Source organism: Rhamphochromis longiceps, linkage group LG5 (assembly GCF_057381845.1).
Source record: "Rhamphochromis longiceps isolate RC_006_pf linkage group LG5, R_longiceps_female_GT1.1, whole genome shotgun sequence".
Taxonomy (NCBI): domain Eukaryota; kingdom Metazoa; phylum Chordata; class Actinopteri; order Cichliformes; family Cichlidae; genus Rhamphochromis; species Rhamphochromis longiceps.
This window is the reverse complement of record NC_140561.1, coordinates 2,297,180-2,312,799: the sequence shown is the minus strand read 5'-3', so window position 1 is coordinate 2,312,799 and position 15,620 is coordinate 2,297,180. Positions and strand designations below refer to the sequence as shown.

Genomic DNA, 15,620 nt, shown 5'->3' with positions numbered 1-15,620 from the left:
ACAAGCAAGTCTGGCGCTGAACAGAAATTGTCGCGCTATGCTCCTTTGTTTATTGTGCATAAATAGTGAATTGTCCTGACACAATATTGCGTTTCGCTTCTGTTATTACCATGGTACATTGACAAAAACATATACTTTTATTCACAGGATAAAACAGTTTTTATGTATCACTAATTGCCCAGTACGATTACAGCATACAGTATTATTGTCACTGCTACATTTCTGTAACGCGTACCAGAAATTATTTCTACTACTAATTAATTACCGTTGAGCTCAAAGGTCCTATTAATAAACGGTTAACGAATGTGTATTTATGAAGACGATTTGTGAGACTGGTAAACTTATGATACGTACGATGGTCTTTACTTTCTACACGGTGCATTTCAAGGTCCTGCACCCATCCGTCGGTAAACTGTACCTGGGCTTGTTGCAGTGACCTGAAGTTACTAAACTTCATGAGTGTATGCACTCACTCCAAGAACCGTATGATTATAAATATGCAAATAAACATGCTACGATGAGATAGCTGACTTCATCTAACTAGCAAATGTTGTCCAGGCTACGTTGGTGATGCAGTTTTTTTTAATGTGTATGATATTTTTGTCATGCGATTTCAAAGCCGGTGTTGTGCCAAAAAGTGATTGTCTGCCAAAAACTGATTTCCAATGTTTCCGTGTATTTTTTTCCGTGTAATATCTTTATGTATGTTCGTAAATAGACTTCGGTGAACAGGGTTTACAAAGGGGTTATATATAGAATTAAAAAATTATCAGTTTTTCAAGTATCTTCACAACTCTGTGTTATTGTACTTACATTATAACCAATCCGGTCCCTTATCCCTACTTAAAATATTTTTAAAGAACTATTGGAATATTTGCTGCCATTTCTGCTGTCCTCTTGGCCAACTTACTCTTACAAAAGACATTTTTAATGTTAATGAGATTGTTTTTAACTGCAAAAATAAAGGTTATATAAAAGTCACTGCCAAAAACTGATTGTGGCTTCTACCTTGTTACACGGATGTTGTTTGTGGCTCAAGATGACTATATGTCATCCATGAGGGATGCATTTGACATCTGTTTCATATATTATAGCCCAACAAGTTACTTATAGCAGTTTAAATACAAGCAATCAATTTTGGCAAATACCGGAAATCAGTTTTTGGCAGACAATCACTTTTTGGCACAACACCGGTCCTACAACCGCATCCAAGAATAACATGCAGCTTATCTCAGAACTGTCGGTGAAAATTATTCTTGGAGCTAAGTTTAATTGAGCTGCAAGTTCACTATTTTGTCATGTGTTGAGAAAAACACAGATTTAAAAATTACATGGTCCAATATTTACATTTAGCATAACTGCAACCTTCTTTTTTCGTTTTTTTTTAAAGACTCGAAAAGACTTGAAATTCAAAATTTCAGACTTGTGACTTTACTCGGACTTTTACACCAGTGACTTGAGACTCGACTCTGACTTGCCTGACATTACTTGAGACTTGACTTGAGACTTGAGGATAAAGACTTGAGACTTACTTGAGACTTGCAAAACAATGACTTGGTCCCACCTCTGGAATAGGTAATATAAAAAAAACCAAAAAATTAATACTTAAAGTGTGAACATCCTACCTTTGGAAGCCTCTGTGCCATACGGGTTGCTGCCGCTGTCATTTAGGTCAGGCAACCAGGCATCTTTTACTGCAGACTTGAAGACGTGCCGGTTATCTAAGCTCTGGATGGGCCTGAAGTTGCTGCGCAGATACTCCACCGACTTAACATGGTCTTGTTGCTCTGTGGTGAAGATGGAGTAGAAAGCCTCCAACTGGTGGTAGTAGGGAAAGTGAACATTACAGCAAAATAGAGATACGAGTGGAGACAGGTAGTTATTACCAAGCAGAAGTCAATTTGGTTATTTTGAGTGTCTTTTCATTCTTTTTTTGCACTCATCACACAGAAGCAAAAGCCAATTTTACTGACAAAATAAAACAAAGCATTTCACAAAAATTAAGAATATGAGCAGGAAAATAAAGAAACTTTGATAATTGCCTGGCACGTGGCAGTGACCAATAAAGGACCTGACATAAAAATACACAGGTTTCAACGCACTGAAATATAAATTAATAAAAATGAAATAACATAAACACATAACACACATTTGAAAACAACTGCATGCAAATATATAAATGATAAATAAATGCATTTTAAAAAATAAGCAAACATGGGACACTACAAAAATGCTGAATGCTCACTGTTACTATTCCATTAAAAAAAAAGAAAAAACTTTGTCATTCCACCAGTAAAAAAAAAATTTTTTTTTAAAAAGGCCTGTGAGTTTGAGGGTCCTGCACAGTATCTTAGCTGTTCCTAGGATCGCGCTCTTCTGGACAGAGATCTCCGATGTTGTTCCTGGGATCTGCTGGAGCCACTCCTTTAGCTTGGGGTCACTGTACCTAGTGCTCTGATTACCAGTAGGACCACTGTTACCTTCACCCTCCACACCTTCTTGACTTTTTATTTCAGCCCAGGTTCTTGTGTTCCTTCTCCCTGATGTTGCTATCATTCAGTATTGCTACATTTATCACGACAGCCATCTTCCTCTGATTCCTCTTCTTGTCCACCACTGTCTGGTTGGTTAGCCATCACCAGTTTGTCAGTATCTGAAAATCCCATAGGATCTTAGTTTGGTCCTTCTCGACCACTCTCTGCCTCCGTTTCACCAAACCTTTCACCAAACCCCCAAGCCTCAGTTTCACTAAAACCTTTGTTCTCTTCTGAATCACTCGTGTTCCATTTTGACCTCAGGACTTCCAGGCCATACTCTGCACAGATGTTCTTGTATACTATGTAGAGATGGCACGATACCACTTTTTTATGTCCGATACCGATATCATAAATTTGGATATCTGCCGATACCGATATGAATCAGATATAGTGTAGCTTGTAATCAATAAAACTGTTTTTTATAAATAACTTGCTGCATTTTGTATAAGTTCATACTCAAGTTTTAAAAACAAAACAAAACACTAAAGTTATTCTGTTATACTCGTATGCAAAAAATACACTGCACCCAAAATATTTTATAGTTCAGCAAAACTGATCAATCTAATAAATTTAAACCTACTCCATCATCCCTATTCTGGTATCTTAAAAACCCTCTACTGCATGACTTTTTAATTTTTGGGGAAAAAATATTTCTCCTTATTTTGGGGGAGCTTTACACAGCAAAATCTCCAGTGTTAAATTAACACTAGAGAGTGTCTATACAGGGAGTGCAGAATTATTAGGCAAATGAGTATTTTGTCCACATCATCCTCTTCATGCATGTTGTCTTACTCCAAGCTGTATAGGCTCGAAAGCCTACTACCAATTAAGCATATTAGGTGATGTGCATCTCTGTAATGAGAAGGGGTGTGGTCTAATGACATCAACACCCTATACCAGGTGTGCATAATTATTAGGCAACGTCCTTTCCTTTGGCAAAATGGGTCAAAAGAAGGACTTGACGGGCTCAGAAAAGTCAAAAATAGTGAGATATCTTGCAGAGGGATGCAGCAGTCTCAAAATTGCAAAGCTTCTGAAGCGTGATCATCGAACAATCAAGCGTTTCATTCAAAATAGTCAACAGGGTCGCAAGAAGCGTGTGGAAAAACCAAGGCGCAAAATAACTGCCCATGAACTGAGAAAAGTCAAGCGTGCAGCTGCCAAGATGCCACTTGCCACCAGTTTGGCCATATTTCAGAGCTGCAACATCACTGGAGTGCCCAAAAGCACAAGGTGTGCAATACTCAGAGACATGGCCAAGGTAAGAAAGGCTGAAAGACGACCACCACTGAACAAGACACACAAGCTGAAACGTCAAGACTGGGCCAAGAAATATCTCAAGACTGGTTTTTCTAAGGTTTTATGGACTGATGAAATGAGAGTGAGTCTTGATGGGCCAGATGGATGGGCCCGTGGCTGGATTGGTAAAGGGCAGAGAGCTCCAGTCCCACTCAGACGCCAGCAAGGTGGAGGTGGAGTACTGGTTTGGGCTGGTATCATCAAAGATGAGCTTGTGGGGCCTTTTCGGGTTGAGGATGGAGTCAAGCTCAACTCCCAGTCCTACTGCCAGTTTCTGGAAGACACCTTCTTCAAGCAGTGGTACAGGAAGAAGTCTGCATCCTTCAAGAAAAACATGATTTTCATGCAGGACAATGCTCCATCACACGCGTCCAAGTACTCCACAGCGTGGCTGGCAAGAAAGGGTATAAAAGAAGAAAAACTAATGACATGGCCTCCTTGTTCACCTGATCTGAACCCCATTGAGAACCTGTGGTCCATCATCAAATGTGAGATTTACAAGGAGGGAAAACAGTACACCTCTCTGAACAGTGTCTGGGAGGCTGTGGTTGCTGCTGCACGCAATGTTGATGGTGAACAGATCAAAACACTGACAGAATCCATGGATGGCAGGCTTTTGAGTGTCCTTGCAAAGAAAGGTGGCTATATTGGTCGCTGATTTGTTTTTGTTTTGTTTTTGAATGTCAGAAATGTATATTTGTGAATGTGGAGATGTTATATTGGTGTCACTGGTAAAAATAAATAATTGAAATGGGTATATATTTGTTTTTTGTTAAGTTGCCTAATAATTATGCACAGTAATAGTCACCTGCACACACAGATATCCCCCTAAAACAGCTCAAACTAAAAACAAACTAAAAACTACTTCCAAAAACATTCAGCTTTGATATTAATGAGTTTTTTGGGTTCATTGAGAACATGGTTGTTGTTCAATAATAACATTATTCCTCAAAAATACAACTTGCCTAATAATTCTGCACTCCCTGTATGGGTCCACACCTCTGAGTGATAAATACAACACTGTTGAGTGTTAAATTAACACTTTTGACAGTGTTATATGTTTAAAAGTAACCTAGTCAGTTTTGAAGATTAACAATGGCTAACACTGAGCAGTGCTTGTTTTCTAACACTGGAATATTTCTAACATTTTGAGTTATTTTCCAGCTCACTGTCCTCACTTTCTGAGGACAGAAAGTGCACATTCCCTTGGTTTCCTTGCATAAAAGGTTTTTACATCCATGTCCTGTAATTATGAGTAGATTGTAAAGTAAAAACATTGACTATGATCATATAAATGCACACAAACACATCTCTACACACATATGCAAATGCATTATATTGCCTGAAAAAGATTGGGCTAACTGCGCAGTGTTGCCTTGAGGCAAAGAATGAAAATTAACAGTTTTACTGTATAAATAAATTTAAAAAAGTAGAACAAACAATCAAATATGCTTCTTAACATATTCATGCACATACAAGTATTTTTTAATATACATTTATTTCACTATAAACATGTAAAATAGTGATCTTTATCTTGCCTCCTAATGGAGATGTCTGTCATGTAGTGCAGCTTGCAGAAAGGGGTCCTGCCCCCCAAATGAAAGTCACACCACCTTCAACTCTTCATTTTATTTCAAAGAGATGTGCCTGGTAGCATTATTTGGAAAAAAAAAAGGTTGTTTTTTTTGAAGGGCCAGTGTAAGGCATGAAAATGTGGTTTGTTGCCACAGGGCAATGCTATGCTGTAGAGGGTTAAAGAGTACTTAGCAGAAATATTAAACAACCTAACTAATAGGGTTGCCAACTCCCAGCAAAAATATTAGGGATCCGCCCCCACCCTCCACCTCACAATGCTTAATCGTCATAATCAACTTTAATTTAATGCACGTGCAAAACAAATGCACTAGTGATGTGGTGTTCGCGAACGAAACGGCTCTTAGAGCTGGATCTTTGAAGTGAACTACGTGAGCCGGATCCTTAATGGGAGCCGTGGTTTTTTTTGTTTTTTTGTTTTTTCTTCTTTCTCTCACCCTCTCTCTCGCACTTTTTTTTTTTTGCTTCACTCCGCACGCGAGCCTTGTGCTTGCGCTGAGCAGAGGGGGAGGGGCAGTAGTTACACTCGCAGTAGCACAGGAACAGAGCAGGAGAGAGAGAGAGAGAGCCAGGGACAACAACGTCACATTAGAAAGGTATAGTAATCATCCACAACTATTTTCAGTTGCAGATGATAAATGATTCAGAAAGTTTATTCATGCAGGTCCATATGACAGAGAATATGCATGTTCTTTTAGTTTTCATATTATAATTTATATTTAATTGTGTTGTGGTTTGCAGTGTTTTGTGTTGTTTCACTTTAAATTTGTTTAAAAGGAAAAAGCTGAAAATTTAAATAGTTAAAAGTTTAAAATGTAAATAGTTGATTTTTGTATTATATGATTTATTTATTACATTTTATGTGGAGTGAACAAATAAAAGTATATTTACAGTGGCCCCTACAGACAAAGCACGTACAAACTCCAAAACACGTACAAAACACAACAGAAGTGCTCCAGGATGCTAGGGGGCAGTGTTGAGCTTTTGTTACCTAGTGGCTAAACAAGCCAGCAAGTACCAATGACCGGATTTGGTGTGTGGTAGTAACAGGTAAATGTAAATTCTTTTTTAATTATTTGAATATATATGAGTGCTTGTGTATAAATACACACACAATACACATATGCTTTCAGTTGTGTTATTTAAGTGATCTAGGTAGCTCTGTTTTGGAAGTTCCGTTAACGCTAGAAATGTGTTTTGGAGTCTGTACGTGCTTTGTCTCTAGGGTCCACTGTATATATTTATATATAAACATATATAAATAAAACCACTTTTTTTTTTTACATTAATAATTCCTTTTGTGCATAATTTCATATTGTTGTTAATAATAAATTAATTAAAGCAACAAAACAACCTGAAGAGCCGGTTCTTTATAGTGAGCCGAGCCAAAAGAGCTGGTTCTCTAAAAAGAGCCGGAAATCCCATCACTATTTCCCTCCCAGGCTTCTAGACTTCTGATTGACCAAAATTTTGTTTTTAGCCTTTACATGTGGACAGACATATTTTTTTAAAACTGCACGTGTGGATGAGATTTTTTTTTTTAAAAACGAAAATGGAAAATCTCTGTTAGAGTGAATTGTTAAATGTTGTCATTTTTATGCTTACCATCTCTACATTGTTTCAAACTGTGTGATCAAAGACATTCCTTTGTTCCCCTCTCCAGCCTGTCGAATGGTGGGAGGCTGTAGTGTTTTATTACAGGCACATCCCATGTGAAGGTTCTGTTTTGTTGTTTAGTAAACTTCCTGCCCTTCATGGCCTCACTTGTGTTGTGCATGGTGAACCAATAAAGGAATTGAGCCATATATAGGGTGTGGGGGAGACTACCCTTTTTATGACCAAGGATGTTGTTAAAAACAGTTGTTATCAGGAAGTCCCGCACACAGAAAGACACACTCACGTACACACACACACACACACACACACACACACACACACACACACACAATGCCTTATCTTTTGTAACCATAGGGGGGTTTTACAATGGGAGGTGCTTGTGTGTACTGTAACTGTTTTCAATAAAAGGCGGCAAGCGGAGCCCTGAGTCGAGGTCGTCTGTGGTAGGATTCAGAGTGCTCTGAGACACCGACCGGGGCCTCCCTTGCGCAAGTAAAATTGATTGATCACTGTTGCCTTGCATCATTCCTTCACGGAAATAAGTCTCACGAGTCAGCGAGGTCTAAGTTTTGACTCAACAATCTCCATTTTTAAAAATACCTGTGTACGTGTGGATATAGCCTAAGTATATTTATTTGAAAATCCAAATCACCATATCAGTATTTATTCTGAAGAGGTATTTTACAATGTCATGTTACAATTTAAAATGTTCTGAACCATCTCAGGTGGAAGGATTAACTCACCCATCCTACTTAGAATTGGTACTCATAGGTTAATCTCACTAGTATTTCTCTGTTGACATCTCAATTTTAGGGCAATTGTGAAATGAGTCGAGTATAACAAAAAACATTAAAAGGTTGACGACACACGAGACCGGCTCTTCATACACATGTGTCCACACACGCAGTCTGTTTGAAAGGAGCCGATTTTTGTTGAGCTGTCATGTAAGTATCTGAGCATCGGCCCCTTTTTGCTAACCCTACTTCAACTATCATCCAAAACGAAAGTGTTTCAAAAAGCAAAACTCAACAGGCCTTTGATTTTATTCACTTCAGGCTGAATCTCGTTTCGAAAACCTGAGCCCAAAGCAACCGTAAGTCAATTACAAAATGAAAAGTGTCACTGAAATTCCAGGAGGTAGCTTACAAAAGCTGTATTCAGGAGTTTCCTGTCATGTCAAATGTTTACGTGCAATAAAGTTTCTACTCAAATCAGCACATATGTCTTTATTGGCAGTGTTAAATTGATTGTACTGCTTACACGTATTGTTGGTATGTTGTCCTTTGAAAATAGAATAAACATATTCCTTCCATATACAAACATTTTAAATAAATAATATGTACTGAGCACTGTTATGTACCCGGTAGGTTTGGGTGGGAATTTTGTAAAGCGCTTTATTGAAGTAATGTGGCGGTCAAACAGGTGGTCGGCGGGCTGCAAGTGGTCACATGTGATGGCCCTGGTTTTCCTGAGACAGGAGAATCTGGCAATGGCCTACAGGGGTGGCAGAGGGCAGCCAGGGATTTTTGGGGCAGTGTTTATTGTCCTCGGCGCAGCCCCCTGCGTACTAAACACCCAGGCAGTAAGAGAGTACGCTCTCAAATGAGGAGTGGCAGAAGGTCAGGTTATTTTCCTCAGGACACAGGAAGTGTAGCTGCTGCAGGACCTTCTTTACCAAGTGGACCAGAAAAAAAAAGTTTGTTATTGCTATAAACATGGGCAAAATATTGTTCTGTCAGTAGTCTTAATGCCGGATCACCTTCTTATTTATGTTAAGTAACAGGGCTTAATAATTAGGGTGGATGGATTTTCCTTCTCATTAGGGATCAAGGGGTCACTTCAAGGAGGAGTCTCTGGAGGTAGCTTATTAGCAGAGGATTAGTGTCACTTTTGAGTGTGTGCAAGACAATGATGCATCTGTGGTACCAAATACTCAATTTATGTTTTATTTATAGAGCACTTTTCTCAACACTTTGGAGCTCAAAGTACTTTCTATAAAACCACACACACGCACACGCACACACACACATGCACACACACACACCATTAAGTGCGCAGCATCTGCTGAGTTATTCTGCTCAAGCTGGCCTGGTTACACAGGATTTCCTTCACAATTACAATATGATGAACGTAGTAAATAACATCAAGTCACACATAACACTGAGTTGAACTGAACAATGGTTATCTTTGCATTTCCCAAAGAAAAACCTTGACAGTTTTAAAGTATAAACTACTGAAGGCACAGGGCAAGTTTAACATCAGGGCTCTTTATTTAATGCTTACTTCCATACTGTTCATATTTCGTGCTTTGACAGTATGATTAAGGCCAAATCTTCCCTTATAATAATGTCTACACCAAAAGCGGAAGGACAGATCAATTTGGAATGGAGTTATCTAACACATTTTCAGACAGCAGAGTGGTTTTACAACTTAATTGGAGAAAATTATCACTCAGGTCACTTTTTACCTAAAGCACGGAGTAATAACAGCCACAGTGATTTAAAAAAAGGTGGTGATGCATCCAGTGAGGATGCTCTCAATGGCACAGCGATAGAAGGTCCTGAGGATGCGGGGGCTCATGCCGAATCTTTTCAGTCTCCTGAGAAAGAAGAGGCGCTGCTGCGCCTTCTTCACTGTTTTGTTTGTGTGTACTGACCACGTAAGATCCTCAGCCAGGTGTACGCCAAGGAACCGGAAGCTGCTCACTCTCTCCACAGCAGCGCCGTTGATGGTGATGGGGGTGTGTACTTCTCTGCACCTCCGGAAGTCCACTATCAACTCCTTTGTCTTTGCGACGTTGAGGGTGAGATGGTTGTCTTGACACCAGTGGGTCAGGGCGCTGACCTCCTCCCTGTAAGCCGTCTCATCACCGTTGGTGATAAGACCCACCACTGTAGTGTCGTCCGCAAACTTCACAATGATGTTGGAGCTGTTAGTGGCTGTGCAGTCGTAGGTGTAGAGTGAGTACAGGAGAGGGCTCAGTACACACCCCTGTGGAGCACCAGTGTTCAGTGTGATGGGGGATGAGGTGATGCTGCCCAGTCTGACCACCTGGCGTCTGTCAGACAGGAAGCTAAGGATCCAGCTGCAGAGGGAGCTGCTCAGTCCTAGATCCTGCAGTTTCCTGTCCAGCTTCGAGGGAACGATGGTATTGAATGCTGAGCTGTAATCTACAAACAGCATCCTCACATACGTGTCTCTCTTCTCCAGGTGTGACAGGGCAGTGTGTAGTGTCAGGGCTATGGCATCATCAGTGGACCTGTTGTGGCGGTATGCAAACTGTAGAGGGTCCAGTGAGTCGGGTAGTGCAGAGCAGATGAAGTCCCTGACCAGCTTCTCGAAGCATTTGCTTACGATGGGGGTCAGGGCTACAGGTCGCCAGTCGTTCAATGAGGAGATGGTGGAGGATTTGGGTACAGGGACGATGGTGGCCATTTTGAAGCAGGCTGGGACTACAGACAGAGAGAGGGAAAGGTTGAAGATGTGTGTGAACACTCCAGCCAGCTGAGCCGCGCATGACCTGAGGACGCGGCCGGGAATCCCATCCGGACCAGTAGCTTTGCGTGCGTTCACCTTCCTGAAGCACTTCCGCACATCCTCCTCAGACACAGTGTGCGCACTGACGTCATCCGCGGTGCGCACACTGTCCGGTCTCATGGTGTTCGCTGTGTCGAATCTAGCGTAGAATACGTTTAGATCCTCACACAGAGAGGCCGTGGTCTGCGGTGTGCTGGTTTTCCCTCTAAAGTCTGTGATCGTGTTTAGTCCCTGCCACATACTCCGAGGGTTGTCAAACTGTTGTTCCACCCTGTCCCTGTACTCACGTTTGGCTGCTTTGATCGTCTTCCGGAGTTGGTAATGTGCGTGTTTGTAGTCCGATGTGTTCGCGGAGGCAAAGGCGGTGTTCCGTGCCGCGCGAACATCTCCGTTAATCCAGGGTTTTTGATTTGGGAAGGATTTAACTGTTCTGGATGGGACGACATCTTCCACGCATTTCCTGATAAATCCGCAGACTGAGTCTGTGTATTCATCAATGTCTCTGGCGGCCACGTGAAACATTTCCCAGTCCGCGTGATCAAAACAGTCCCGCAGCGCAGACTCCGATTGGTCCGTCCAACAGTGCACCGCCTTCCGGGTTGGAGCTTCCTGTTTCAGCTTCTGCCTGTAGGCGGGCAGGAGCAGGATGGAGCAGTGATCTGATTGGCCGAATGGGGCGCGGGGGAGGGCTTTGTACGCATCCCGGAAAGAGGTGTAACAGTGGTCGAGTTGCCGGTTTCCACAAGGATCTACAGCAACGAAACTGGAATGTTATTTGGACTCGAGAAGTGTAATCGGATCGTAACAAAGAGAGGAAAGGTAGTCAGAACTGAGGGCATCACACTACCAGAAGGCAACATTGTTGAGGACAGCTTCAAGTACTTGGGAATCCCACAGGCAAATGGGAACCATAACGAGGCCGCTAGGAAAGCTGCAACCACCAAGTACCTGCAGAAGGTAAGGCAAGTCCTGATTAGTCAGCTGAATGGCAAGAACAAGATCCGGGTTATCAACACCTATGCCCTGTTGGTGATCAGGTATCCTGCTGGGATAACAAGCTCCTGACCATTCATGGAGGATTTCACCTCACACTGAATCTGTACGCTAGAACCACATCCAGAATAAGACAATGAACATCCACGAGTACATCAGACAACTGACCACATGCTCAGTGAATACCTCAGACAGCAGAAACCCAAGAAAGAGGAGCAAGAGCAGCCAAAATGGGAGACACCCACTAGGGTGGTCAAGAATGACTGTGCTAAAATCCTGTGGGACTTTCAGATACAGACGGACAAACTGATGATGGCTAACCAACCGGACATAGTAGGGGTGGAGGAGAGGAAGACGGCCATAGTGTTAGACGTAGCCATAGCAAATGACAGCAACATCAGGAAAAGGGGACACGAGGACCCTCATGCTCACAGGCCCGTAGTAGAGAACCCGAGCTTAAGGGATAGACCGCCAGCAGAGGAGAGAGGGGAATTTTTTACATTTTATAAAATAAGTTGTGGTTAATTAACTTCAGCATTAACATAGAATAAAAATAAGGTTTTGCAATATGTTTAAATGAGTGGTGTTATTCTTATATAACTAAGGAAACAAGTTGACACAGCTGTATTACTGGCATGCTTCTTACCTGTTTGTAAGAGAAGTAGACAGGACTGCTGAAAATGATCCACTCTACCACCTTGCTGCAGGGTGGAGTGGTCAAAGAGCCAGTGTAACGATAATAACTTCCCAGTGAGGATGGCAGCAGGTCCTTAAGCACAAATGGCTCCAGAAAGGTCTCCTTTTCTGTTTGAAAGATAGTAGGACAGATAGTTTCAATCAATGCAATATAATCTATATAACAAGCTTTATTTCCCTGCAAACTGAAGTGGCAAGGGTTCAGACTTGCTTCAGAGCCTTTAGGTTTAATGTGTCACGGCCCAGCGGCACGAGGTAACAGAGATGGACACAGGTGCAGAAACCAACCCGGAAGCGAGACGATAAGGGAACAAAGGATTTATTTCCGCCCACAGGCAAACACAAGCAAAAAAAACAAAATGACGCCACCACACTAGTGGCGCGTAGGATAATCTAAGATAACGGAGGGTGACCTAGACACCTGTAGGAGACGGCTGAACAGCAGAGGCAGCGGGGAGGCGGAAACAGGACTAGGTAGGGGCCGGGGCACTGGAATAAGAGGAGATCACGGTCAGTGGGATCCAGCAGACAATCAACGATCCTCCACAGTTGAATTGAGTTGCTTTACTTGGTTTCAGGTGGGGGGGACAGGTGGGGCGGGAGGCCCGGAAGCGGTCGAGATGTGGGGAGGCAGGCAAGTGAGTGGTGGGCCGGCAGGCCACGTCGTATCAGCAGCAAGCGGCCCAGGTGCAGGAAGGCGGGAGTGAGGGAGACAAGACCTCCACTCCAGGTGCTACCTATGGGGATAGCAGATACTCAGGCGATGAATGGTTGAGAGCGCAGGTCTGATATACTGCCGGAATAATTGCTCACAGGTGGTCAGCCAGGGAGGAGCAACCGAACCTAAAGGAGGAGGGGCCGCTGTTGGAGACCTGCAGGTACCCTCCCAGACCCTGACATAATGTCTTGATTTCCTTTGATTTGTGCTTTCATAATTTAGCATCCCCAAGAGATGACAGAGAAAACAACATATGATTGTCAGCCTTGAAGTAACATTGTCAACTTTGACATAACTTAGTGTTTCACTCTTTAACAAAATGCCCAAGAACATGGGTGGGTAAAAAAGCTTTGAAGATGATGAAAAAAAAGAGAAGAAAAATGTTGGCAGAAGACACCATAACAAAAAAGACACCTGTGCTTCTTTTACAAACTGCCTTGCAGTTTGTTGCAAGGTAGCCAGTGAATGTTCCTGCACCATCAATGTGAAATTAAAAGGCTGAATGAAAGGTTCTAATAGCAAACACAGGGACCCAGTGTCTTTGCAAGGGTTTGCAGGTTTACAGATGGAAAGGTTCATTATAGCAATGATATCCAGGAATGATGAGAAACATGAGTTGTGGTGGTTGGGAGGACCATGTGGTTTTCTTTTGTCAGGTTATTCATTTACCGTATTTCCCGGACTACAAAGCGCACCTGAATATTAGCCGCACAAGCTAAAATCAGGGGAAAATCCTGTTTTGTACATACATTAGCCGCACCTGACCAAAAGCCGCAGGTGTTTCAATGTTGACTTATCATATGTAAGAGAATATGCACAAAGGGAATTGTCAGGAAAGAGATGGCTGTTTGGAGACACATCCCTTTTATTAATATTTTGAAAAACAAGTTACGGGTACATATTTGCATAACTTTTTAGGTATATGTAAAAGTAGCGATAATTACAAGTACGAAACATGTACTGTGCTTCATAAATGAGTAACAAATGTAGTACATAACAATAACCTACAGCACACCAGAAAAATAGATTCGGACTACCTTTTAGGCTCAGGTGCAGTGACACGGCTTTAACAAGAAGAAAAGTCAGTCATTCACCACCATCTTTCTGCGCACTAAAACCACCAAAGTCCTCTCCTCCAGTGTCGGATACGAACAGGCTCAGGGTGGCTTTGTCATCCACTCTCAGCTTCTTTCCTTCGTTGTCACTTTCAAAACCAAACAAATCCTCGTTGTCAGTGTCAGAGTTGAACACCCTCTGAAGGGCCGTGGCGGTGTCCTCCTGATAGAAGTAACTTTTAAGTTTAAACTGCAGATGTCTATTATTAAAAGATACCTCCGTTATAAAGCTTTCAAATGTATTAAAATGTTCATATATTTTTGTATCACATGCCATTACATCCTGTCACGTACACACACACACACACACACACACACAGAACACACACACATGCTGATAAGTAAGCTTGAAAAACAGGAAATGCTATGCAACTGTCTCTTGGTATAAATAAATCTGACTGCAATGCCTCGGTTGTGAGTATCACCCGATCACTCACCCGTGCACGTAGCTCTATGAAACTCCTTTTGACTGTCTTGTATTCCTTCATCGTATTTAAAAATGTCACACACCACTGACACCTCCTCTCCATCATGCAGCAGTCCAGCCCTTCGAAATCCGTTGGTGATCGTGGATGTTTTCACACTTTTCCACGCTGTCAGATTCCACCGGTGGAGTTGAGCATAACTTGCTTTTCGCAAGTTTATCGCTGCTCGTCATCCACGCCTCCGGCTGAACGTGTAGCGCTACTTTGAAGTTTGTTTTTCGCGCTACTTGTACGGCACTATGTTGCCTGGCGGATGGACATGTGACTAACATACCACTCTTGAACCCCGATACTGTGTGTCTGATCACATGCCCTTCCGCCAGGCAACGTAGTGCCGTACGACAGCGGAACAAACAAAACAAATCGTCTTACGATATCACAAAAATCATGGATAATCCATAGAAAAGCCGCACCTGACTAAAAGCTGCAGGGTTCAAAGCTTGTGCAAAAAGTAGCGGCTTATAGCCCGACAATTACGGTATATTTAATGTTTCTAGAAGTTACATGTTTCAGATCATCAAACTAATTTGACTATTAGACAAAGATAACACAGGTAAACACACAATGCATTTTCGAAACGATGATTTCATTCATTATGGGAGAACAGTTATCCAAACCCACCTGGGCCTGTGTGGACAAGTAATTGCCCCTCTTGTTAAATCATGAAGTAACTGTGATTAACGACATTTGTTGGAATGCTGAGTTCAGTTTCACTCAGGCTTGATTACTGGCAGACCTGTTGAATCAACGCATCACTCAGGATCTGTTTGACAATGTGAAGGAGGCTAAAAGATCTCAAAAAGCAACACACCATGCCACAATCTAAAGAAGCAACTGAGAATCTATCAGTCAGGAAAGGGTTATGTTTTGAAGGAAGGCTCGGAGGAGGTTGGAGCTTGTTACCATCATGGGCTCATTCGGTCAGGATGAGAATGAACAGTCAACAATCACTTGCAAGTTTCTTGTTTTACTGAATAATGAGCAAAAGGAAAGACACGCATGGACTGCTAACTGAAAGGAAATAAAGAAA

At 42.0% G+C, this 15,620-nt stretch overlaps 1 protein-coding gene across 1 annotated transcript in view; it reads right to left on the bottom strand.

Moving 5' to 3' along the window:
- Nucleotides 1–15,620, bottom strand: part of LOC146669036 (receptor-type tyrosine-protein phosphatase gamma-like) — a 368,084-nt gene that overhangs the window by 59,719 nt on the left and 292,745 nt on the right. The window contains exons 7-8 of the mRNA XM_085405467.1: nt 12,223–12,380; nt 1,626–1,818 (exon numbers count right to left, since the gene is read on the bottom strand). Coding sequence (XP_085261593.1) covers nt 1,626–1,818; nt 12,223–12,380 — 351 coding nt within the window. The remainder of the gene's footprint in view (nt 1–1,625; nt 1,819–12,222; nt 12,381–15,620) is intronic.